The following is a 26,683-nucleotide window of genomic DNA, read 5'->3' as shown; positions in this document are numbered from 1 at the left end:
GTTTTGATGACCTGGGTAACATCCGCCCCTCTTAAACAACAGCAGAAAAGACAGGTTAACTGACCATTCACTGAATCTGATGCTTGGGGAATACTGTCCAAATTTGTTGCTGCAATTGTCTACAAAATTGCTCAGAAGTAATTAATTGCCAATTGTTACATTTTAAAACATCTGAGCTTCAGAGGTTTCAGGATGAAAAGCTTGTCTTATTCTTTTCTTCTTTGGCCTCCTTATCTCGAGAGACAATGGGTAAGCGCCTAAAGGTGGTCAGTGGTTTGTGGAGCAGCACCTGGAGTGGCTATAAAGGCCAATTCTAGAGTGACAGGCTCTTCCACAGGTGCTGCAGATAAAATTTGTTTGTCGGGGCTGTTACACAGTTGGCTCTCCCCTTGCGCTTCTGTCTTTTTTCCTGCCAACTGCTAAGTCTCTTCGACTCGCCACACTTTAGCCCCACCTTTATAGCTGCCCGCCAGCTCTGGCAAACGCTGGCAACTGACTCCCACGACTTGTGATCAATGTCACAGGACTTCATGTCGCGTTTGCAGACGTCTTTAAAGCGGAGACATGGATGGCCGGTGGGTCTGATACCAGTGGCGAGCTCACTGTACAATGTGTCTTTGGGGATCCTGCCATCTTCCATGCGGCTCACATGGCCAAGCCATCTCAAGCGCCGCTGACTCAGTAGGGTGTATAAGCTGGGGATGTTGGCCGCCTCGAGGACTTCTGTGTTGGAGATACGGTCCTGCCATCTGATGCCAAGTATTCTCCGGAGGCAGCGAAGATGGAATGAATTGAGACGTCGCTCTTGGCTGACATACGTTGTCCAGGCCTCGCTGCCATAGAGCAAGGTACTGAGGACATTAATTAATTATGAGTTAACCTCATTGTTATCAGACAGGAAACAGACTCAGCCACTATCATTCATTTTCACCTGTTCCAACTGAGAATGTGTATTTCTTGCTGGAAAATACATTTAATCTTGTGTATGCTGTTAGTGGTAATAAAGAATTCAAACTGATAATCTAATACTGAAAAAAGTACATTTTCGCCACAGCTATGAACTATTTTAAGACATCCTGAGAACACAGAAAAGTGCACTGTAAATATGAATTCTTTCTTTCATTACTTAGCAATCTGTGACTGAACAAGGCCATTCTCTAACAATCTTACCTAATTCTCTCATCACTACTGAGCGTCCCTTTTCCTCGCCTGTGAAGCACCGAAATTAAAGGCACTGTAGAAATAAAACTTATTGATTTATTTTCTCTCCCACAGCTCTCCCCATTGTTGACTCTTGAAAGGGGGGACAGTTTCATGGGCACTGGTTACCATCTAACCCTCACACATATCGTCACAGAGCTTGGGAAGCCCCCAGTATGTGGGGCTGAAGGAGGGAAATTCGCCCTCTGGGCCAGAGGACTTCACAGTTTAGGCTGGGGAGTTGCTGTCTGTGCTGTAAATTCGATCTAAATACACAAATGGATCCTTTATTGGATTACGAGATTGACATTTTTAGACGAAAGCCAGATGTTAATCATAGTGCAATTAATCCAGTGCAGCTGGGCCCCACAGTGGGTCATCACCTGAGTACGGTAAGCCCTGCCCTCAGGAGCTCAGAGTCATCTTCGCACCACCTGTGGCCAGAGGGGGCCAGCTCTGGCCCATTTACATGCATCTGATTTAAATGAATGTTAAACAGTTTAGGATTTTAATTTTCTATCCTGTGAACTGAGCAGAAAATCAAAATTCCAAACCATTTAACATCTCCGCCCATGATACTCCAGCCAGCTTCCAGCATTTTACTCTTTTACAATTAACCTGCTCTGTGATGTCTTATTTCAACAACCCATCACGCTCCATTTAGCAAACAAGTAATCATCTTTACAAAAGCAAAATACTGCAGATGCTGGAAATCTGAAAGAAAAACAGAAAATGCTGGAAAAACTCAGGAAACATTCAATTTCTTTCTCTCTACTGATGCTGTCTGACATGCTTAGTATTTCCAGCATTTGTTGTTTGTTTCAGTAATGTATACATCTCATTTCAAACCAGCAATTAATTTTATATCACCATTTATATTTCCTGTTAATATATTTAAACTGGTTATTTTCTGGCCAGGCCCCAGTTGTGTTCCTACACAACTGGTAAGTGTTATAAAAACAAGAAATGCTGGAATCACTCAGCAGGTCTGGCAGCATCTGTGAAAAGAGAAGCAGAGTTAACGTTTCGGGTCAGTGACCCTTCTTCGGAACTTCAGTAAGTGTTGTCTTGTTGCCAAAGACTGGGTAAGGAGACCCTTCTGTTGTCCTGAGTGGGTGATCCCCATTCTTTAACCAATGCTGGCCACAGCCTGCCCATGTTCCACCCTCACAGCTTGGAGGGGACGTCCATCCTGAGAAACTCGCTGATAATTCCTGCAACTCGTTCTGGTTCGTTCAAATGGACGTGGTGATTTCCCTTAACTTTCTCCAGTCCGAACTGTGGAAAATAGAGAGAAAAAGAGAGATGTGAGGAGAGTGAGGATGGTAGAATTAAACACAGGAATACAGAGAGGGAACAGTGAGAGAGTTGAGCCAGAGTACATGCGATGGCCTGAACGGCCTCCTTCTGTGCTGTACAATACTGTAATTCTATGACAAAGTTACATACAGAGGAATAGAGAGAGGGGAGTGTGATAGAATTGCATACTAGAAGATCTGGCAGTTTTAGTATATTATAGTTACATTTAGATTAGTTGATTTTAACTTCTAATTATCGGCCAGTTGTATGACGGGTATTAAGAATGATTAATGGGACTCTGCCATTACTAAGAAATTGTTCTCCATTGGCTCAATTAACATCCAATATGTAATTGAAGAACCCCAGCCCAGTAGTTCTCTGGCACTTTCTGGTTCTCCTATTTTTGGAAAAGATTGAGGGGAGTTTTAGCTGCAGATCAGTAGAAGTGACCCATCAGGAATGCACCAAACAACCCGTGGCTGACGATACCCAGGGACTTAAGAAGGTGGATGGGGAAAGATGTGGAGCATTCCAAGAGAGCCAGGGGCAACTAACGGATTGGTTGTCATCAAGGAGGTCACAATGATGTCCGCTTTGAGATAGTACCCATTATTAATGTTCCTATCAGAATTGACTTTTCTCTCAGGCCTGTTGGAAATTACTAAATTATATGGTGCCGCTTTACAGGAACTGGTAGACAATTTTCCCTGAAGTAATACAGGCTGAGAATTAGACCAGAGCTGGTCCCCACAAAAAGCAGGAAAAATGGAAAAGGGATGCAGCAGCATGGATAGGTGTTGGGGTCAAAGTGGGCACCTCAGCATGGAACAGACTAGATTAGTGAGAACATGAAGAGTCTATGAGAAAACAACTTTAAGGTATACTATAAGGTTTGAATAAAGAGAACTAAGATTTAACGTACAAAACTTAGAGGGCGGAGCCAATAGTTGAACTGACGAGAGGTATGGGGCAGATAATGAGAAAAGTAAGTGGTATAATTAACGGGACCAATCAGGAAAATAGGGATCAAAGCTATCACCCACAGAGTTTGGTCTTAAATCAAATATTGCAAACAAAAAAAAAAACAAAATGGGCTACTGACATACACCTACAAGAATGGTATAAAACAGACTCTGATCTGTCCAAGGCTAGAGACATGGAACGACGACATGGTCCAGAAACCATGTAATATCGCCCAAGGCAAATAGTAATAAACATTGTCTCAGAGATACGAAAGCGCACAGATTGAATGTTTTGGGCAGGAGTTATGGGGAGGGAATATGAAGACTTATTTTTAAACGCAGCGGGTGGTAATGACCTGGAACTCTCTGTCACAAGGGTGATGGAAGCGGAGACAATCAATGATTTCAAAAGGAAATTGGATGGCCACTTGAAGGAAATAATTGTGCAGGGCTACAGGGATCGAACGAGGGAGTGGGACTGACTGGATTGCTCCACGGAGAGCTGGCATGGACTTGATGGGCCAAATGGCCTCCTTCTGTGCTGTAAATGACTCTATTCAGTGTATTCAGACTGATTCCTGTTTAAAGACAGTGCCTCAGTATTTGGACCCTTTTAGAGTTCCACTACTTCTACATCTTTATGTCTTTATTTCCGTAATTTAACCTAAAGAGGAAAAGCATAAAATAACGGAAAAAATTCAGAGCAAAAGCCTGATACAAGATCCACTGAATAAAGGAATGATGATCAGAGTCTTGTCCTTTCAAAAGTGTCTGAATGAATTTGGACACAACTCAAAAGATGTCCTAATGAAGCGACTCTTGTTTTTAAAAGGCCCTACTGGAGAGAGACCAGTTTCTCCTGATCTGATCTGAAACACTTCCTTTACCTGCTTTGAGTAAGTCTGGTATCCCTCCAATAAGAGACTAAATGGCGGCTTGTTCGGGTTCCAATTTTCCCCTTTCCACAGCCCATCCTCAGCACTGAAAAAAAGACACAGGGTCACTGGCACCTTATCAGGCAGCAGATGTGAAATTGAGAAGTGAAGAACTACCCCCGTCACCCTGTAAATACCCCTGCACGGACCAGATCAGTGTGTCACCCTGGACACATGCAATGGAGGCAACCATTGTTGCTCCAGTGTCTGATCAGCTGCAACCAGGGACAGGTCCTAGAGAGCTGGGGTGGAGGTCTCCCTTTCTCCCCTTCCCAAGGAGCTTACGCGAGGTCCAACTCCATTCAGCCCCTCCAGCACCCGGCCCAAGTGGCTATTTTTTATGTGTGAAACCATCAGATTATTCGACACTGGGGACCATCACACCCCAATTCAATCCTGTCATCAGACATCCACACCTCTCAGGCAGATAGGGTTCAGGTATGGGAACCCTGAATGACTTTTCCTGTCCCAGTCCAAGCGCATTGAGGCTAACTGCGCTGTCCGCATCATCACCCTAAGATCAGCTAACTCAACAGAAACCAGGGGCTTGATTTTTAGCCCCCGGCAGGGCCAGGATTGTAGGTGGGTGGGCGGGCACTAAAAATAATCCCACTGCCCTGCCTGCCTGTTCCCCAGCTCCATCCCACTCCTGGGCCATTTTCGCAGAGGCGGGATGGGGGTGGGGCGGGGGTTAGTGGCACGACGTGGGTAATTAAGGGTCATTTAAGGTCTATTAAAGGATGACATAGGAAGCGGACTGCGATTTTCCAGTTCCTGCAGGGATCTGATTAACTGCCTAGAGGCGGCCTCCTGGCGGCAGACCAGGGGCCAGTACTTCAGGCTGGCCTAGAGTCCTACCCGCCAGCCTGGGTGTCAGCCGCTGCCACAGGCCACCCCATAGAGGAGTTCTCCCCACCACTCCCATAATGGTGGCCTGGCTGAAAAAGCCATTTTTTTAGTTTAAATTTTAAAAAGTTGGAGAGAGGACACCTCTATTTAGAGGCACCCTCTCCCTTACTTAACCTCCAAGGCCTCCTACTGGCCCTCCAGCTTTGACAGCCCACCACCGAGTCCACCCTCTGGCCATTAATTTGCTGCTCCAGGGAAAATCACAATGAGTGACTGCTTCCCACACAATGCGGGTCTATGACCCACGTTTGAGCCCTAAGCCGGGGTTCAGAAGCCCACAGAGAAAATCCTGCCCTAAGAGTTGAATTTGGAGCTTTCCTGGTCTCAGTCCTCTCCCGCAGTAGGTGGCCGATTTACCCACTCAGTCGTGCAGGAGGGAAGGAAAGCTTTGATAAATATAAACTTAATTCTGACCCAACCTGATGATCACAATGTTTGATAAAGCTCGCTGTGTGGTTGGTCCAGTATTGTGTTACACGGAGTGTATAAAAGGCTGTGGTTTCGCCTCAGTGATTCCAGAAATTCCGATGGTCACTGCGCGACGATGCTAATTTCAGGCCAAGTGCTTTCGTAGAGGCAAGGAACAGTGATCCCTAATCCTCTCTCTTGCCATTGCTTTGAGCTACTCCCCAAATCTTGAGTGTAACACTTTACAACTCTCAACCCTCCTCCCCCTGCCATCACTCTTTCCTTCCTCAGACAAACTACAAACTGTTGAACCCAAACTCGGCATCATTTACTTTGGTTTACCTCACCTCCCAAGTGTTACAGTGCTCTGCAATTTGGGTCTTGGCTCATCATTTAATTCATCCATTGACCTCTGGCAGCTTTGTATTCAGAGTACTGTCCATTCCTGTCTAGAACCCAGGTTCATCCACTCAGTTCCTCTCTCGCAGCTAATGCTGATAACTTGCACAATCAACATAAAAGAACGAAAAATAGACTTGCATTTATATAGCACCTTTCATGACCACAGGATGGCTCAAAGCACTTTACAGCCAATAAAGTAATTTTAAAGTGTGACCACTGTTGTAATGTAGGAAACACAACATCCAGTTTGTACATTGCAAGCTCCCACAAACAGCAATGTGATAATGACCAGATAATCTGTTTTAGCGATGTTGGTTGAGGGATAAATATTGGCCAGGACACCAGGGAGAACTCCTCTACACTTCTTCAAAATAGTGCCATGGGATCTTTTACATCCTCCACCTGAAAGGATGGAGGGAGCCTTGGTTTAACGACTTATCTGAAAGACGGCAGCTACGAAGTGCAGGACTCCCACAGCACTACACTTGAAGTGTTGGCTTAGATTTTGTGCTCAAGTCTCTGGAGTGGGACTTGAACCCAAAACCAGAGGTGAGAGTGCTACCCACTCAGGGGACTACAGACGGGTGATGTACTTACCCAATAAGGAGCACGGCTGCCGTGATATTCTTTTGAAACTCCAGACACTGTTCGATGGTGATCCTCACAGGAGTGGGCTGGTGAAATTTAAGATAAAACACAAGGTGGAGCCGTTAAATTCTCGTTTTACTGACTGTTCTTTTTGGTTCCAGTCTGATGAGTCCATTTTTCACCAGGGACACAGCCCTCATAGATATGTATGAATGGCTGCTAGATAAGGTTAGATTAAGGCAAGGCAACAAAGGAAATTACCACATCCCTTGGTCCCAGTTACACAGGGGCAATGAGCTGGGAGGTTGTGGGTGGGAGGGGAAGAAAGGCGGTTTATCTGCCCACCCTGAATAGTCAGTGATACATAGGAGGGGAAGAGACCCTAGAGAAAGATGTCCATGAATATCACGGCATTATGGGAAAGTGGAGTTGAGGCAGAAGATTTGCCATGATCACATTGAATGGCGAAGCAGGCTGAGGGGCCATATGGTCTATTCCTGCTCTTATTTCTAATGATCTTAGTACATAAGAACATTAGAAATAGGAACAGGAGTATCCATTCAGCCCCTCGAGCCTGCTCCGCCATTCAATAAAATCATGGCTGATCCGATTGTGGCCTTATCTCCACTTTTCTGCCTTCCCCCATAACCCTTTTCTCCCTTTATTTTATTTTACTTAGAGATACAGCACTGAAACAGGCCCTTCAGCCCACCGAGTCTGTGCCGACCAAGAACCAACCATTTATACTAACCCGACGGTAATCCCATATTCCCTACCACCTACCTGCACTAGGGGCAATTTACAATGGCCAATTTACCTATCACCTGCAAGTCTTTGGCGGTGGGAGGAAACCAGAGCACCCGGCGAAAACCCACGCGGTCACAGGGAGAACTTGCAAACTTCCCGGAAGTTCCGAAGAAGGGTCACTGACCCGAAACGTTAACTCTGCTTCTCTTTTCACAGATGCTGCCAGACCTGCTGAGTGGTTCCAGCATTTCTTGTTTTTATTTCATTTATCCTGCTGTTCTGTTTCCTGTTAGTTAGCCAATCCTCCATCCATGGTAACATATTACCCCCAACACCATGAGCTCTTATCTATTATAGTAACATTTTATGTGGCACTTTTTATGTGCCTTTTGGAAATCCAAACACACTGCATCTACTGGTTCCCCTTTATCCACCCTACTTGTTACATCCTCAAACACGATTTCCCTTTCACAAAATCATGTTGACTCCGCCTGATTAGCATGATGATTTTTTAAATGTCCTGCTTTTACTTCCTTAATAATGGATTCCATTTCTGCCAGTTCCATTGTTTCCCAGTCTTATCCTCTAAGGGACTAGCACTTACTTTAGCCACTCTTTTTACATACTTGTAGAAGCTTTTACTGTCTGTTTTTATATTTATTGCTAGTTTACTCAAACTTTAATTTCATCCCCTATTATTTTTTAGCCATCCTTTGCTAATTTCTAAAATTTTCCCAATCTTCTGGTCTACCACTAATCTTCATAGCACTGTATCCCTTTTCCTTCAATTTAACACTTTAGGGCGGCGCAGTGGTTAGCACCGCAGCCTCACAGCTCCAGCGACCCGGGTTCAATTCTGGGTACTGCCTGTGTGGAGTTTGCAAGTTCTCCCTGTGTCTGCGTGGGTTTCCTCCGGGTGCTCCGGTTTCCTCCCACATGCCAAAGACTTGCAGGTTGATAGGTAAATTGGTCATTAGCAATTGTCACTAGTATAGGTAGGTGGTAGGGTAATATAGGGACAGGTGGGGATGTGGTAGGAATATGGAATTACTGCAGGATTAGTATAAATGGGTGGTTGATGGTCGGCACAGACTCGGTGGGCCGAAGGGCCTGTTTCAGTGCTGTATCTCTAAACTAAACTATCCTTAACTTCCTTAGTTAGACGCGGATGATTCATCTTTCTCAGAGAGGCTTTCTCAATAGAATATATCTTTGTTGAGAGTTATGAAATAACTCCTTAGATGTCTGCCATTCTTCTTAAATGTCTGCCACTAGTTACACCCTGCCATCCTGAAAATGACCGGTTTATTCTTGCTTTCTGTTTCCTGGCCAATAACCAATCCTCAATCTATGCCCTCATTTATGCCCAGTCCTATGAGCCCCAATCTTATTTAACAACATATTATGTGGCATCTTATCGAATGCCTTTTGAAAATCCAAATATACCACACCCACTAGCTCCCCCTTATCTGCCCTGCTAGTTACAGCCTCAAGAAACTCTTATTAGATTTGTCAAACACGATTTCCCTTTCATAAAACAGTGCTGACTATCAGAAATCGCATTGTGATTTTCCAAGTGCCTTGTTACCACGTCATTAATAATAGATTCTAACATTTTCCCTACAAATGTCAGGCTAACTGATTTATAGATCCAGTTTAATCTCTCCCTCCTTTCTCAAATAGTGGAGTTACATTTGCTACCTTTCAATCCACTGAGAACATTCTAGAACCTAGGCAATTCTGGAAGGTCAAAACCAAAGCATCCACTATCTTTGCAGTCACCTCTTTTAAAACTATTGGATGTAGGCCATCAGGTCCAGGAGATTTGTCAGCTTTTAATCCTATTAATTTCTTCAGTATCTTTTCCTTACTAATATTAATTACTTTAAGTTCCTCGCTCTCATTAGACCCTTGGTTCCCCACAATTTCCGATATGTTCTTTACCTCTTCTACAGTGTATTTGTTCACATCTCTGCCATTCTCTTATTCCCCATTATAATATCTCCTGTCTCTGCCTTTTGGGACGCACTTGCACTAATCTCTTCCCTTTTTACATATTTTGTAAAAGCTCTTACAATCTGTTTTTATATTTCTAGCTAGTTTACTCTCATATTCTACTTTCTCCCTCTATCACTTCCTTGGTCATCTTTTGCAGATTTTGAACGCCCACCCCGCCCCAATCCTCAGGTTTACTACTCTTCTTGGGAACATTGTAAGCCTCTTCCTTTAGTCCATTGTTATCCTTAACTCCTCTAGTTAGCCACGGTTGGATCACTTTTCCAATGGAGTTTTTATTCCCCAATGTATTCATTGAGAGCGATGAATTATTGCTTTAACTGTTTGTTATTGCTTATTAAATTCCCCAATTTACCTCCCCCAGCTCGCCTTTCATATCTACGTAATTGGATTTGTTTAAATTTAAGACCCCTAGGTTCAGACTTAACATCACCCTCAAACTTAATATGAAATTCAATCATATTATGATCATTCTTCTGCAGAGAATCCTTGGCTAGAAGATTCCTAATTAACCCTGTCTCATTACTAGATCTAAAACAGCCTGTTCCCTAGTTGGTTATATGGACTTCCAGAAGGCATTTGATAGACTTCCACTTAACAGGTTGCCTCCAATTTTTAAGTGTATCGGCTTGGATAAGGAATATATTAGGAGGTAGGAGACAGAGAGTAGGGGATAACAGGTATGTACTCAAATTGACAGGATGTGACGTGTGGTGTCGCCTCAGTTTTTCGTTATATTTATAAATGACATTGCTGAAGGAAGAAAGCCATTTCTCCAAGTTTGCTTACGACATCAAGTTAGATGGCACATTAAATAGTGTAGGTGGGAGCAGATTAAGTGAGTGGGCAAAACTCAATGTGGGAAAGTGTGATGTCATCCACTTTGGACCTAAAAAAGATAAAGGCTAGCGGAATGTTGACCTTTATCTCAAAGGGGTTGGAACACAAAGGGTGGAAGTTATGTTACTGCTGTGCAGTTAGACTCAACCTGCAGTAACTGCATTCAGATCTGGGCACCGCACCTCAGGAAGGATACATTAGCCTTAAAGGGGAGCAAGTGCAGATTCACCAGAATGACAACAAAGCTAAAAGTGTTAAATTCTGAGGCAGGTTGTATAGACTAGGTTGGTATTCCCTTGAATATAGAAGATTAAGGGGTGTTGAAGATGATTAAAGGGTTTGACAGGGTAGACAGAAAGAAACTATTTCATCTGGTGGGGTGTCCAGAACAAGGGGGCATAAGCTTAAAATTAAAGCTGAGATCTTCAGGGGTGATGTCAGGAAACACTCCTTCACGCAAAGGGTAGTGGAAAGCTGAAACTCTCCCTGACTCAAAAAGCTGTTGAGGCTGGGAGTCAATTGATAATATTCTTGCCTAAAAAAATAAGTATTACGGAACCTAGGCAGGTTGATGGGAGTTAAGAATACAGAACAGTCATGGTCTCATTGTATGGTGGAACAAGCCTGAGGGGCTGAATGTCCTGCTGTCCCTATGTTCTGAATAGTCAGAGAGAATTCTATGCATCAGCTACATATCTAGACAGCATCTCCCTAACAGCACTGTTGGTGTAACTACACCACAAGGACAGCAGTAGTTCAAGAAGGTGGCCCACCACCACCTTCCCAAAGGCAATTAATGCTGGCCTTGCCATTGATGCCCACATCCCATGAACAAATAAAAAGAAACTGATGTGAGTATTAAATTTTTCTTTAGTTTGAAAATATGCGCATGTGTCTCTCTCTGATCCGACTGTCATAGTTTAGCTTGAAGTAGTGCTCTGGATTTGTCTTTATGATGCAGTTTAATACCTTGCATACTTCCTGAGGTCACATCTCAGTCATTCCTTTGCCACACAACAAACATTATATATTTTCTAACCGCACAGTGGCAATGCTAACATCCCTTTGTCATCTTTTAAAAGGATCAGGAGCTGTGCCGGGGATAGGACCAAATCAGATTTGAACCTGATCCTGTCTGACGTGACACCAGATTTCTCTGGTCCGTGACGTACACCAGTCTTTTCGGGGGGTGGGGGGCTTCTGGTGACAGGAGCCCTGTGTTATTCTGGTGGAAGGGCTGCATGAAGGCGACTATCACCAAAAGTGAAAAATGGAACTAAGTGATGCACCAATTTATCATAACTGGTGCATTAACTGAAATTAAAAGAAAACTCACCAAATTGATTCTTAAATCTCTGGTGAAGATGAGACCTTAAAGAAAGACATACATAATCAGAAAAATAAAAACTGCATTTCTCAATTCATCTGCTGATGGACAGGTGCCTCCACCAGCATTCATGAGTCTCACTATCAGAAACCCTTTAAAGAATACTATACTTCTAAAGGAAACATAATGTAGGGATCCCTTCAGAGAGGATCACATTCTGAAGATCCTTTCAAAGGAAAGGACTTGCCATCTATACAACACCTTTCATCTCAAACTGTTTTACAGTCAATGAAGTACTTCTGAAGTGTAGTAACTGCTGTAATGTATGAAACATGGCAGCCAATTTGCACACAGCAAGCTCCCACAAACAGCGGCGGGATAAGTGACCAGATCATTTGTTTTAGTGATGTCAGTTGAGGGATAAAATGTTGGCCAGGACATTGGCGAGAACATTTTTTTAAAATTCATCCATGGGATGTGGACGATGCCCATCCTTACCTGCCCTCAAGAAGGCGGTGCTGAGCCACCCTCGAGTGGCTTGCTAGGCCATTTCAGAGGGTAGTTAAGAGTCAACCACATTGCTTATGAGTCCGGAGTTACAAATAGGACAGACTGGGGAAGGATTTCCTGCGCCTATTGCCGCTGCACTGGGGCAAAGGTCTAGCAGCTTAGGAATCAAATAAAGGTTCACAATCAGTTACTCCCATTTTGCAGTCTAACTGTACCTCCGGGTACCTCAGTGGATCCCCGCTGAAGCAGAATTTTGCCACTTTCCTCCGAAACCGATTTATTTCCCAGCAGCAGTCTGAAGAGCAAGAGAAAGAGTTTAGTTGAAGAGAATCTGTAAAGTATAATACAGGTTGGACAACAATGGCACAGAGAAAAAGAAATACGGTTGGTCTTTCTCTACTTTGTCAATGCATAGTGACCTCAACTAGCACACACCTGAATGTACAACACACTTTTTGGAATTCAGAATTAGCACCTGGTGGACACTCCACAGCTGTCATCCATTTGCGATAACTTACAATTATATTGCATCATTGGTGTAGAAAAACACCCCAAGGTACATCACAGAGATGGAGATGCTGTGTTCAGTTCTGGTTCCATGCTTTGGGAATGCTATCAAGGCTTTGGAAAGGGTGGAGAAGAGATTTACTAGAACTGTACCAAGGTTGAAGGACTTTAGTTACGTGGCGAGATTTGAGAAATCCTCTTTGGTGCTTCCCTAAGTTTAAGGGGAAATTTAATATAGGCCATTCAAAATCATGAAGCGTTTTGATAAGGTAAATTAGCAGAAACTGCTTCCACTACCAGAAGGGTCAATAACCATAGGATACAAATTTAAGGTAATTGGCAAAAGAACCAGAGGCAAGATGAGGAGAATTTTTATATAGTGAGTTATGATGATCTGGAATGCACTGTATGAAAGCAGATTCATTCATAACTTTCAAAAGAAAACTGGAGAAATGCTCGAAAGGGAGAAAATAGCAGGGCTTTGGAGAAAGAGGGGATTGGGACAGATTGGACAGCTTTTTCAAAAAGCCAGCACAGGCACGATGAGCCGAAATAAAAGCAAAATACAGCGGATGCTGGAAATCTGAAATAAAAACAAGAAATGCTGGAAATGTTCAGCGGTTCTGGCAGCATCTGTGGAGAGAGAAGCAGAGTTAACGTTTCAGGTCAGTGACCCTTCTTCAGAACGATGAGCCGAATGCTCTGTTTCTGTGTTGTAAGATTTGATGATTCTATATTGGAAGGTATGACCAAATGCTTGTTCAAAATGGTAGGTTTTGAGCAGGGTCTTAAAGGAGGAGCAAGTGGAGGGATTTAGGGAGGAAATTCCAGAGTGTGGGATCGAGGCAGGTGAAGACATGACTGCCAAAAGTCAGGCGAAGGAGGAAAGAGTGCACAAAAGACCAGAGTTCGAGGGTGAGAGCACGATTATAGAGTTGGAGAAGACTACTGATTTGGGGACAAGCAAGGCCATGAAGGAATTTAAACATGAGGACGTGATTCTTTATAAGGGCAGAGACATTATTCCATGTGATACATGGAGTATTATTCTGCTGCTGAGTTGAGCTGTGTATAATTTTCCCTGTCCCATTAAGCACACAAAACCCAGTTGCTTTAAATAGACACATCGTGAAGTCAATTAGAGCCTCATTAAGCTTTGTCACATCCTGAACTGGTTGTTCTCGTTGATTGGTGGATGCTTGCAAATCCCCGACTCCTGAAAAATAACAGGAAAGGCTGGATTTTTTTCTCTCTCAATTTGAAGGCCGTTTTGTTTCTCTAACATCCTCATGTTTAAACCCCTCTATGGCCTCTCCTCCTTTAAGCCCTTCCTTAAAACCCACCGATTTGAACAAGCATTTGGAGGCAATGTTACAGAGGTGGAAGCAGGCGACCTTTGTGGACAGAGAGGAGGATATGGTTGGAAGTTCAGTGCAGGGTTGGATAGGATGCCAAGGTTGCAGACAGTCTGGTTCAGCGGGAAAGATGACATTGGAATTGGTGGCAAGAGTTTGGAACTTGTAGTGGGAGCCAAAGGTGATGGCTTTGGTTTTGCCAATACAGAGACTTACATTTACTTATTTAGCACCTTTCACAAGCTCAGGACAACACAAAGCATTTTACAGACACTGAAGTACTTTTGAAGTATAGTTACTATTGTAATGTACAAAACACTGGAGGAAATGGTGACTCATCCAGGGCTGGATTCAGACAATCAGTCTGACAACACAGTGAACGCATTCAGAGAGGTGTTGAAGAGGTAGAGCTGAGTAGCGCAGCATACAGGTAGAATCTAACCTCTGCGGATGAAGTCACCAAGGGATAATGTAGATACTGTGCAGTAACAATTCAATTATTCTATTCTATGAGGTGGAGACGAGGGGTAACAGTAGGTCTTAGGGGGATTCCAGGGGTTACATTATAGGGTGGAAGAGGAACCATTTCTGGGTGTAATCTGGTAAGTAAGAGGGAAACCACGTTTAGGATGTCCTGCTTAGCTGCATGATGGGGAGGAGGATGGTGTGCTTGACTGTGTCAAAAGAAGAGGATGAGGAGGGACAGTGTGCCATGGTCACATCTGTAGAGGATACGAAACAGAGATTCAACTGATGGTTCATACAATGTTATTTATAAGGACAAAGTTTAAGCTTTAAAAATGGAAAACTGAAACTGCATTCACATCTCAAGTACACTGATAGCCATGCATTTAAGCAGCTCCATTCCACATGGAAGAGGTCTGTCACGACTACAGCAATGCATGATGATAATTCCCATGTGAAACCTTTCAGCCCATCAAGATTATGATCTCACATTGCAAAGTGTCAGAGGAACTAAACAATCTTCAAAGGGGAATAATCCAGCCCTTTTTTTTTTTAAAAAACAGCTTGTTCAGGGGCCTGTGGTTTGCAAGCATCTGCCAATCGATAGAGAACACCATTTCAGGATGAAGCACTAACTGACCTCAGGATGTGCCTATTTAAAGGCATTAGGTTTTGTGGACTTAACGGGACAGAAGAAAATAGACACTACTCAACTTAGCAGCAGAATAATACTCTGTATGTCATAGAGTCATACAGAGATACACATGGGATAATGCCGCTATCCTTATAAACATCACATCCAGAGTGAGCAATGCCACAGGGCTCCACTAGTTTTTACAAAATCTTACTAAATTGAGGTCAACTGTCCTTACTACGTAGAGTTGTTCTTCCTGAACACAGTTGCCCATGGTGACAGCTGCATTCAGGGCTGCCCAAATTTACAAAGAGGGACAAAAAGGCCCCCTATTTGTATGTGCACAAAGCATCGCAATTTTGTGGGACTGGCTGGATCAACCAGAAGTACCTTTCCTGTTCATACTCCATCAAACCTTTGAGAAACTAAGTTGACATTGAAACCCTTCTATAGATTCCTATCCTGCTTTGAAAGCAGGTCCGTGATTGGCTCTGTTTCTATACTTTTACAGTTGTAGCCAGTGAAATGGGAGACATCCCACAAATTCATCTCCTGGTCTCCAGCTTCTAGAATATTACTTACATGGCCTGTTATCGATTCATAAATTTCAATGCAATGCCCTAACTTTCTACAGTGAAGCTGTATTTCTAGAACTCATTATCCTCTTACACATTACGCTCGCCTCTGCGTGTCTGCCCGAGTCAAATGGTTGTGGGTTCAAAGGTTAACAGTTCATTTTGGTACTGTGGGTGCTGCATTGCCAGAGGTGCCGTCTATCGGATAAGACATTAAAGTGGGGGCGGACCTGCCTGCTCAGAGGCACTTAAAAAATCCCATAGCCACACTGGAAGACCAGGGAGATTGGTCCTCGTGTCCCAGGCAACATCACCAAAACAGATGAACTGGTTAATAAAAGCAAAAAGATGAACTGGTTGATCACCTCAGTTACTGTTGGTGGATCTTGAGTTCAAATTGGCTGCTGCAAAGGCCTACAGGACAATAGTGACTGCATTTCAGAAGTAATGTGACGTTCTTGGGATGTCCCAAGGATGTGAAAGGTACTATATAAATGCAAGTTCTCTCTCATTAGTACACCAGGTCACACCAGATAACAATCTGACCCATTCTTAATTCTAGCCATAGTACCAGTACCAACCTCTTTAGAGCTGCATCGCGCGTATACACTCTGGGTGAACACTGCTCCTTCTCCAGCTTTATAAGCTCATTGGTCGCTCTCTGAAATTGTTCCTGCACAGCAGTCTGGTAATTAAAACAAAATATTTTGATGATACAGTTTAATACAGGCACTCCCAACCTAACAAATAACAGCTCTTTGCTGTCCTTTCTGTACATAATGCACACTCAGCTCCTCGTTATACTGACGGACTGTGAGCCAAGTCCTTTGATTCAAGCAGTGACACAGCCATATCTGGTTAAACTGACTTGTGTGGATTTATGATTCAATGCTATTCCCCCTGGGGACATCTGCAGACATGTTCTCAGCTTCCAAACGTTGTCTGATGGCACCCAACTCAACCTCTCCACCTCCACTCTTGACCCTTCGACTATCTCTACTGTCAGATTATTTGTTCGACATCAGGTCTTGAAGAAGTCATAGCTTCCTCCAGCTAACAATTGAGAAGAGTGAAGCCATCGTCTGCTGCAATTTCCATATGATTTTCACTGACTCCAATTCCATCCTGGGCCGGGTTGCACCAGATCACAGAATTACAAAGATTGCAACATGCAATAAGGCCGTTTGGCTCAATCAATCTACATAAGCGTTTATCCTCCACACCAATAGCAATGATCCTGTTCCCATGTGTCCACTCAGTTTCCATATCCCTTTACTTCAAACATCTATTGACCCTATTCTCAAATGTTGAAATGGTCTCTTCATCCACCATTAATGCTAGAAGTACATTTCACAGCCTCACAACGCGCCTGTGTATAAAAATTTCTCCTGTTCTCCATCCTAACTCTTTTACGTTTAATCTTACATCTATGTCTCCTTGTTCTGCTGCTGCTTGTAGCTACTCCTATCAGGAGATCTGTGTCATGGTATGTCACACTCATCTATCTTGCGCCATCCTCGGCTGCAACTGTTTGTTCTAGACCTCTTAAATTACTGGAAACTTTCAATCTACATATGAACATACGAATTAGGAGCAGGAGTAGACCACTCGGCCCCTCCAGCCTGCTTCACCATTCAACAAGATCATGGCTGATCTGACTGCAATTTCAACTCCAGATTCCTGCCTACCCCCGATAACCTTTCACCCCATGCTTATCAAGAATCTATCCAATTCTGCTGTAAAAATATTTCAAGACTCTGTTTCACTGCCTTTTGAGGAAGAGAGTTCCAAAGACTCACGACCCTCTGAGAGAAAAAAATTCTCCTCATCTCTGTCTTAAATGGGCGACCCCTTATCTCAAATAGTGACCCCCCCAGTTCTCGATTCTCCCACAAGGGGAAAACATCTTTTCCACATCCACCCTGTCAAGACCCCTCCGGATCTTATATGTTTCAATCCCTTCATAATTTTAAATACCTATAACCAATCACCCTGCAATCTCCTCTGTACTAATGAAAGTTGTCACTGGCTCCATTCCCCACCTGGGATATCTCTTTTTTATTCATTAGGAAATGTTTCTTCATGTAAAAGGTGCTGGAGGGTTGGAACTCTCTTCTGCAAACGGCAATTGATGCCAGGTCAATTGTTTATTTTAAAACTGAGACTGATAGATTTTTGTTAGCCAAAGGTATTAAGGGATATGGGGCAAAGGTGGGTATTTGGAATTAGGTCACACATCAGCCATGATCTGATTGAATGTCAGAGCAGAGAACAGGCTCAAGGGGCTAAATGGCCTCCTCCTGTTCCTATTTTTGGGATGTGGGAGTCGCTGGCAAGATCAGCATTTATTGCCTATCCCTAAATGTCCTTCTGGTGGTGGTGGCAACTGAGTGGCTTGCTAGGCCATTTCAGAGGGCAGTAAACCACATACCTGAGTTGCATATAGGCCAGCAGATTTCCTTCATTTCCTTCCCTAAAGGATTAGTGAACCAGATTGGTTTTTACAACAATCCGGTAGTTTCATGGTCATCATTACTGAGACCAGATTTATTTAATTAATTGAATTTAAATTCTCTAGCTGCTGTGGTGAGATTTGAACTTGTGCCTCTGGATCACCAGTCCAGTAACATAACCACTATGCCACAGCAGAATACTTGCAACCTTGACATCCTGTTTGACCCCATCCACCTGTGACAATTTACCTCCATCATGCAACATCGCCTCCCTCAACCTCTACAGTGCTGAAACCTTTATTCAAATTTTTGTGACCTCCAGACTTGACTACTCGCAATACTCTGCTTGTGGATGGTGGAGATTGGGACATACTCCAACTTGTCCAAAACTCAGCTGCCTGTATCCTGTCCTGTGCTAAGTCTTGCTTGCGAATCACCCTGTTGCCTCTAACCCACCCTCACAGCTCAGTCCTGATGTTACTGCCTCAAACCGATCCTCGCAGTTCAGTTCCTATGTCATGATCTGAAATGCACGATATAAAGAATGAAACTTACACCGGCGATTGGAAAAAATCCGTATCCATCCAGTAATATCAGCTTATCCACCATCTCAGGGAAAATGGAGCAGAACTACAACCAAGAGCAGAGGTTAGAAAATCAGAAAGAATAAGGACTCAATTATTACTGTCACCAATGCACCATGTACTTGGACACTGTGACATGTCTACTGTATGATTAATTGAGTACATCAATATCTACCTATCTATAGATTAAAATTCTTGTTTTCTGCCCACATTAGCCTTGCTTCCTCTGTCACAATCTTAGACTAATGGTTTTCTGTCAACAACTTCAGTTATGGAGAGAAACTAGAATTTTTCTCAAAGTAGAGAAGGTTAAAGAGGAGATTTGATACAGGTCTCCAAAATCATGAACACTTTTGATAGGGTAAATAAAGAGAATCGGTTTCCAATGGCAGGAGGATCAGTAACCAGAGGACACACGATTTAAGGTGATTGGCAAAACAACCAGATGCGGCATGAAGAATTTTTTTTTTACATAGCAAGTTGTGATGATCTGGAATGCATTGCTCGAAAAGGCATGGAAGCAAATTCAATAATAACTTTCAAAAGAGAATTGGATAAATCCTTGAAGGGGAAACGAGTAGGAGAATGGATGAATTGGAGAGCCAAACCCAAGAACTGGCACAGACATGATGGACCGAATGGCCTCCTTCTGTGCTGCATCATTCTATGAAATGTATTATAATAAAATCGGATGTTCACATTGTCTGCCATGCCGTAATGAGAAGTTTCCCACCATTAGGTGGCACTCCTGTACCTCCATCTCCAGATGTATTTACCTACAGAGCTCATCAAACCACCAAAATAATCCAAAAAACTTCATGCCCAAACACGTTTCAGAGTTTTTCTTTTGTAAGGCAGGGTTTGCCTCTCCCACGTTCCTATAAACTAAGTTAGGCTCCAGTACATCAGCTGGCAGGGTCCCACCGGTAAAATGCCGACTTGATGACTTTGGTCTCAACGTCCAGATCTTGCCGACCTGAATGCTCACGTTAGCAACTGCTCTTCCTGGAATGGATTGCTCTGTATATTATTAAATAGAAGCACTTGATCTTCCAGATCCAGTCCCCAGTCAGATGAACAGTCAGTTAACATGCAGCCTCCACATGAATCTCACACGTAAGCATTTAGACTAAGTACTGAGGGCAACGCCAAAACCCATCAGCCTAGTTCTTTGGCCTCCTTATCTTGAGAGACAATGGGTAAGCGCCTGGAGGTGGTCAGTGGTGTGTGGAGCAGCACCTGGAGTGGCTATAAAGGCCAATTCTAGAGTGACAGGCTCTTCCACAGGTGCTGCAGAAGAATTTGTTTGTTGGGGCTGTTACACAGTTGGCTCTCCCCTTGTGCTTCTGTCTTTTTTCCTGCCAACTGATAAGTCTCTTTGACTCGCCACACTTTAGCCCCGCCTTTATGGCTGCCCGCCAGCTCTGAACGCTGGCAACTGACTCCCACGACTTGTGATCAATGTCACAGGACTTCATGTCACGTTTGCAGACGTCTTTAAAGCGGAGACATGGACAGCCGGTGGGTCTGATACCAGTGACGAGCTCGCTGTACAATGTGTCTTTGGGGTTCCTGCCATCTTCCAAGCGGCTCACATGACATCTCAAGCGCCGCTGACTCAGTAGGGTGTATAAGCTGGGGATGTTGGCCGCCTCGAGGACTTCTGTGTTGGAGATACGGTCCTGCCACCTGATGCCAAGTATTCTCCGGAGGCAGCGAAGATGGAATGAATTGAGACGTCGCTCTTAGCTGACATACGATGTCCAGGCCTCGCTGCCATAGAGCAAAGTACTGAGGACACAGGCTTGATACACTCGGACTTTTGTGTTCCATGTCAGTGCGCCATTTTCCCACACTCTCTTGGCCAGTCTGGACATAGCAGTGGAAGCCTTTCCCATGCGCTTGTTGATTTCTGCATCTAGAGACAGGTTACTGGTGATAGTTGAGCCTAGGTAGGTGAACTCTTGAACCACTTCCAGAGCGTGGTCGCCAATATTGATGGATGGAGCATTTCTGACGTCCTGTCCCATGATGTTCGTTTTCTTGAGGCTGATGGTTACGCCAAATTCGTTGCAGGCAGCCGCAAACCTGTCGATGAGACTCTGCAGACACTCTTCTGTGTGAGATGTTAAAGCAGCATCGTCAGCAAAGAGGACTTCCCTGATGAGGACTTTCCGTACTTTGGACTTCGCTCTTAGACGGGCAAGGTTGAACAACCTGCCCCCTGATCTTGTGTGGTGGAAAATTCCTTCTTCTGAAGACCTGAACGCATGTGAGAGCAGCAGGGAGAAAAAAATCCCAAAAACTGTGGGTGCGAGAACACAGCCCTGTTTCACGCCACTCAGGATAGGAAAGGGGTCTGATGAGGCACCACTATGCTGAATTGTGCCTTTCATATTGTCATGGAATGAGGTGATGATACTTAGTAGCTTTGGTGGACATCCAATCTTTGCTAGTAGTCTGAAGAGACCACGTCTGCTGACGAGGTCAAAGGCTTTGGTGAGATCAATGAAAGCAATGTAGAGGGGCATCTGTCGTTCGTGACATTTCTCCTGTATCTGACGAAGGGAGAACAGCATGTCAATGGTCGATCTCTCTGCACGAAAGCCACACTGTGCCTCAGGGTAGACGCGCTCGGCCAGCTTCCGGAGCCTGTTTAAAGTGACTTGAGCAAAGACTTTCCCCACTATGCTGAGCAGGGAGATTCCACGGTACTTGTTGCAGTCACCGCGGTCACCTTTGTTTTTATAGAGGGTGATGATATTGGCATCGCGCATGTCCTGTGGTACTGCTCCCTCGTCCCAGCACAGGCAAAGCAGTTCATGCAGTGCTGAGAGTATAGCAGGCTTGGCACTCTTGATTATTTCAGGGGTAATGCTGTCCTTCCCAGGGGCTTTTCCGCTGGCTAGAGAATCAATGGCATCACTGAGTTCCGATTTTGTTGGCTGTACGTCCGACTCATTCATGACTGGTAGAGGCTGGGCTGCATTGAGGGCAGTCTCAGTGACAACATTCTCCCTGGAGTACAGTTCTACGTAGTGCTCAACCCAGCGGTCCACTTGTTTGCGTTGGTCAGTGATTATGTCCCCTGATTTAGATTTGAGGGGGGCGATCTTCTTGATGGTTGGCCCAAAAGCTCTCTTAATGCCATCATACATTCCTCTGATGTTTCCGGTGTCTGAGGCCAGCTGAATATGACTGCATAGGTGTTTCCAGTAGTCCTTTGCGCAGCGCTTGGCTGTTCATGGTGCAGTGCTTCTGGCTGCTTAAGTGCTACGGATGTTAACTCGCTGGGGGCTTTCTTGTAGTTCAACAGTGCAATGCGCTTAGCGGCTATGACAGGTTCCAGCTCGTCAGTATGAGATTGAAACCAGTCTGCATTCCTCTTCGCACTTTTGCCGTAGGTGGTCAAAGCTGACTCATAGATGGCGTCTCTGATGTGGGCCCACTTGGCCTCAGCATCCCCTGTGGGAGTGTTTTGAAGGGCTTTTACAAGTGAATTTAGAAATTTTTGTAACAGCTGTGGATGAGAAATTCTGCTCGTGTTGATGCGCGGGTGGCCCTTCCGCTTGGAATGATGCAACTTCTTTGGTCTGAGACTAAGCTTGCTGCACACCAGGGAGCGGTCGGTATCACAGTCCGCACTGTGGAAGCTGCGTGTGATTTGAACACTGTTTAAGGAGGCTCGCCTTGTGACGATGAGGTCTAGCTGGTGCCAACAACACGATCTTGGGTGCCTCCATGAAACCTGGTGACAGGGTTTAGTGTGAAAGAACAAGTTGGTGATGCAGAGGTTATGATAGGTACACAACTCAAGCAGTCTCTGTCCATTCTCATTCATCCTTCCAACGCCATAGCGCCCAAGGCAGGAGGGCCATGAGTCATGGTCGGCCCCAACCCTGGCATTAAAGTCCCCCAGCAGGAACAGGTGTTCGGTGTTGGGGATGCTACTAATGATATTATGGAGTTCCTTGTAGAACTGGTCTTTAGCTTCAGGTGGGGAGCAGAGTGTTGGAGCATAGATGCTGAGTAGATGTACTGGACCAGAGGTGGCGAGCAGTCGGATGGACAGTATGAGTTCCGAGCCATTTGAGGGAGGCTCTATCATGCTGAGCAAGAAGCAAGGACACATCAATGCCACTGCTGTTCCTCCCTGGACCATCCACAGCCCCAGACACCAAACAAAGCTCACTTACTCCTACAATGTTTGATGGTCACTCCAATATGTACTATGAAAATAATGTTAGTGCAAGTAATAAAAGGACAATTACAAAATTATACGATGGCTTTGGAATCTGCAGCTCATCTTAACATATAAACCAGGAGTAGGCTATTCGGCCCCTTAAGCCTGCTCTGCCATTCTATAAGATCATGGCTGATCTGTTTGTGGACACAACTCCACTTTCCTGCCTACCCCCGATACCCTTTGACTCCCTTGCTTGTCAAGAATCTGTCTACATATACCTTAAAAACATTCAATGACCCTGCCTCCACTGCTCTCTGGGGAAGAGAATTCCACAGACTCATGACCCACTGAGCGAAAAAATTTCTCCTCATCTCTGTCTTAAATGGGAGACCCCTTATTTTAAAACTGTGCCGCCTAGTTCTAGATTCTCCCACAAGGGGAAATAGCCTTTCCACATCCACCCTGTCAAGTCCCCTCAGGATCTGTTCCAATAAGGTCACCTCTCATCCCTCTAAACGCCAACAAATACAGACCCAACCTTTCCTCAGAAGATAACCCGCTCATCCCAGGAATCCGCCGAGTGAAACTTCTCTGATCTGTTTGCAATGAAATTATATCCTTTCTTAAGTAAGGAGACCAAAATTGTACACAATACTCTTGATGTGGTCTCACCAATGCCCTGTACATCTCTTTTATATTCCATTTCCCTTGCAATAAGCGACAACATTGCATCTGCCTTCTTAATGTACCTGCATACTAACTTGGTTAAAGACTCACCAGGCCTCCAACATTGCCCCCTGAAAAAGAACCGAGGAAAACATTAATATCTGATATAGAATTACCTCAAGTTTATAGCACAGTAACAGGCCATTCGGCCCAACTGGTTCATGCCGGCATTTATGTTCCACATGAGTCTCCCCCCACCCCTCTTCATCTAGCCTCATCAGCATATCCTGTATTCCTTTTTCTGTCATGTGTTTATCTAGCTTCCCCTTAAATACATCTATGATATTTGCCTCAGCTACTTCTTGTGGTAGTGAGTTCCACATTCTAAGCACTTGCTGGGTAAAAGGTTTCCTCTAAATTTCCTGTTGGAGCTTTGGTGACTATCTTATATTTATGGCCCCGAGTTTTGGTTACCCAACAAAGTGGAAACATCTCGACATCTACCTTCCATTATCTTAAACACCTCTATCACGTCTTCAGCCTTCTTTTCTAGAGAAGAGGCCCAGACTGTTCAGTCTTTCCCGATAAATACACAAATAGATAACTGTTCCACAAACCCCTCCCTCTCCTTTTTTCTGAGGGACAGAGCTCATAGTGAGGTACAATTCCATGAGCAGTGGTAGCCCTCTGGTACCCCACCATTCACCACTGGTGTCCACATTCCACCGGTAAGCCACTGTTAACAACCAGGTATTTTCCAGTCGATGTCACTGGGTAATGATTAAGCACAGAACCGAGACTGATTTTTATCCTTGCTGTTCAGAGGCCAACTGATAAGCCCCGAGTGATACCATGGCAGGGATCTGCTAACTTAACCTGTGACTTTCTGCCTTGCTCCATTGCCAGGCATTTACAGAGTCATCATGGGAGCCTCCCTTCCACAATTTACTTTTTTATGGGCGAGATGATAAACCAATGCCGTTTCCCGCTACTAAGTGGATGTAAAAGATCCCGTTGCACATTTGAAGAGGAGCAGTGAGTTCTCACATCCTAATATTCACCCCTTGACAAACACCAATTGCTCACTTATCTCACTGTCTTACGGCTTGTGGGATCTTACTGTGCAAGGGTTGGCTTTCGCGTTTGCCCACAAAACAGCAACAAGTGCACTTTAAAGAAATCCCTTTACAGTGAAACACTTGGGGACACCCTCAGGTTATGAAAAGTGCTGTATAAAAGGTGTGATTAGTCTTTTGCTGCAGTAGCAGTGAGGTAGAGGGAACAGAGCGAGCCACAGATATTCCCAATATTCCAATGTTGACAGAATTTTGGGGTGACAATAACTTACCTTCATGGTAAATAAAAGTCTGGCATAAAGAAAGTCTTGCATTTTTCCAGCGCCTTTCACAACCCTGGGATGTCCCAAAACGCTTTACAGCCAAAATATTTTCGGTGTAGTTACCGGTCTAATGTAGGAATCCTGCCAACAGACTGCAGTGTGATAGTGACCAGATCATCCGCTTTTAAGGTGTTGGTTGAGGGATAAAAATTGACTCCGAAGCCAGGGATAACTCCCCTGCTCTTCTTCGAAATAGTGTCATGGGATCTTTTATGTCCACCTGTGAGGGCGGGTGGGGCCTTGGTTAAACATCACATCCAAAAGACGGCACCTCTGACAGTGCAGCATTCCCTCAGTTCTGCAGTGGGAATTCAGTCTGGATCAGTGTGCCGGGAGTAGGGCTTGAACCTGTGACCTGCTGACACGTATACATTACGCCGGTGTATTGCCAGGTCTCTAACCCCTCTTCACCTGAAGACTACACTTTGTCTGGATTTCATGTGTGCAACAGCACATAGTAATGTCATTTTTTGATTAATTAGAAAGGATGTTCACTTACCCATGCTGTGGCCCAAGATGGTGAATTTATTCCACTTTAAAGCTGTAACAGTAAAATGAATTAAGATCAGCAAATACACTGACATGTTTGAAGTTTTAATTCCTCATCAACTTCCAACCCGCCTCGCCTGCAGGTCTTAACTCCTCACCGGGACATAGTCCGATATTTTCTCCAAGAACTTTTGTATCAGCCTTGGCATTAGACTATTAGGGGGGGAAATTACAGAGCCTATCCTCTCCACTACATGCGTCCAGCAGTGGTGATTAAGACAGAAACAGGAGGGGGGGGATCTCCAGCTGATGGTTCCCTCCAACATCAAGTAGTGTTGAAACCTTTATTCATAAGCCTTTGAAATGGTGCCTCCTCCATACTTTTTTTGGTGAAAAAAAAAATGTGATGCTCTTATTTAAGAAAGGAAAAATACTTGCATTTATATTTCACAACCTCAGGACATCCCAAAATGCTTTCCAGCCAATGGAATATTTTTGAAGTGTAATCACTGGTGTCATATAGGAAACATGGCAGTCAATTGGGGAAAGCAAAAATCCCACAACAAGATAATGACCAGATAATCTATTTTTAGGTGTTGGTTGAGGGATAAATATTGGACAGGACGCCAGATAGAACTCTGCTGCTCTTCTTTGAACAGTGCTATGGGATCTTTTACATCCACCCAAGAGGTCAGACAGGACCTCGGTTTAACATCTCAAAAGGAGAGGATCTCAAATAGTGCAGCACTCTCTCAGCACTGCAGTGTCAGCCTGGATTATGGGTCAAAGACTTCCTTTTCAGATCGACACTAAAGATCCCATCTCACTATTCAAAGAAGCGCAGGGGAGTTCTCCCTGGTGAGCTGGACAAGTCATCCCTCAACCAATATCACTAAATAACATATTATCTGGTCATTATCGTATTACCGTTTGCAGGATTTTGCTGTGTGTAAATCGAGTACCTCGTTTCTTACTTGACAGCAGTGACCACATGTGAGAAGTACTTCAGTGACTGTATAGCACTTTGGGACATCCTGAGTTTGTGAAAGGCGCTATATAAATGCAAGTTCCCTTCATCCAGGCCTTTGGATAGCTAGGACAGTGGTATAACCACGACACTGCTGGGATAGTCATCCTCTGGTACATCATCAAAGTGGGCAAGCTTTATATGTGAGCTTTGACCACAACAGCCATCAACACCCACACACAATCCTGTCTCTAACTAAT

General features: G+C 44.3%; 1 protein-coding gene across 3 annotated transcripts in view; it reads right to left on the bottom strand.

Annotated features, from left to right (window-relative positions):
- Positions 1 to 920: 920 nt before the first annotated feature.
- serhl (serine hydrolase like) overlaps positions 921 to 26,683 on the bottom strand; it is a 43,797-nt gene continuing 18,034 nt past the window's right edge. For all 3 annotated transcript variants that reach the window (XM_068019352.1, XM_068019353.1, XM_068019354.1), the window contains 9 exons: positions 25,467 to 25,508; positions 23,680 to 23,699; positions 18,688 to 18,762; positions 16,261 to 16,364; positions 12,359 to 12,438; positions 11,643 to 11,677; positions 6,713 to 6,789; positions 4,349 to 4,442; positions 921 to 2,478 (listed from right to left, as the gene is read on the bottom strand). In XM_068019352.1, the coding sequence (XP_067875453.1) occupies positions 2,368 to 2,478; positions 4,349 to 4,442; positions 6,713 to 6,789; positions 11,643 to 11,677; positions 12,359 to 12,438; positions 16,261 to 16,364; positions 18,688 to 18,762; positions 23,680 to 23,699; positions 25,467 to 25,508 (638 nt within the window). In that variant the 3' untranslated portion in view covers positions 921 to 2,367. The remainder of the gene's footprint in view (positions 2,479 to 4,348; positions 4,443 to 6,712; positions 6,790 to 11,642; positions 11,678 to 12,358; positions 12,439 to 16,260; positions 16,365 to 18,687; positions 18,763 to 23,679; positions 23,700 to 25,466; positions 25,509 to 26,683) is intronic.

Source organism: Heterodontus francisci, chromosome 41 (assembly GCF_036365525.1).
Source record: "Heterodontus francisci isolate sHetFra1 chromosome 41, sHetFra1.hap1, whole genome shotgun sequence".
Classification (NCBI taxonomy): Eukaryota; Metazoa; Chordata; class Chondrichthyes; order Heterodontiformes; family Heterodontidae; genus Heterodontus; species Heterodontus francisci.
The sequence above is the reverse complement of the archived record's forward strand: the minus strand, read 5'-3'. Positions and strand labels throughout refer to the sequence as shown.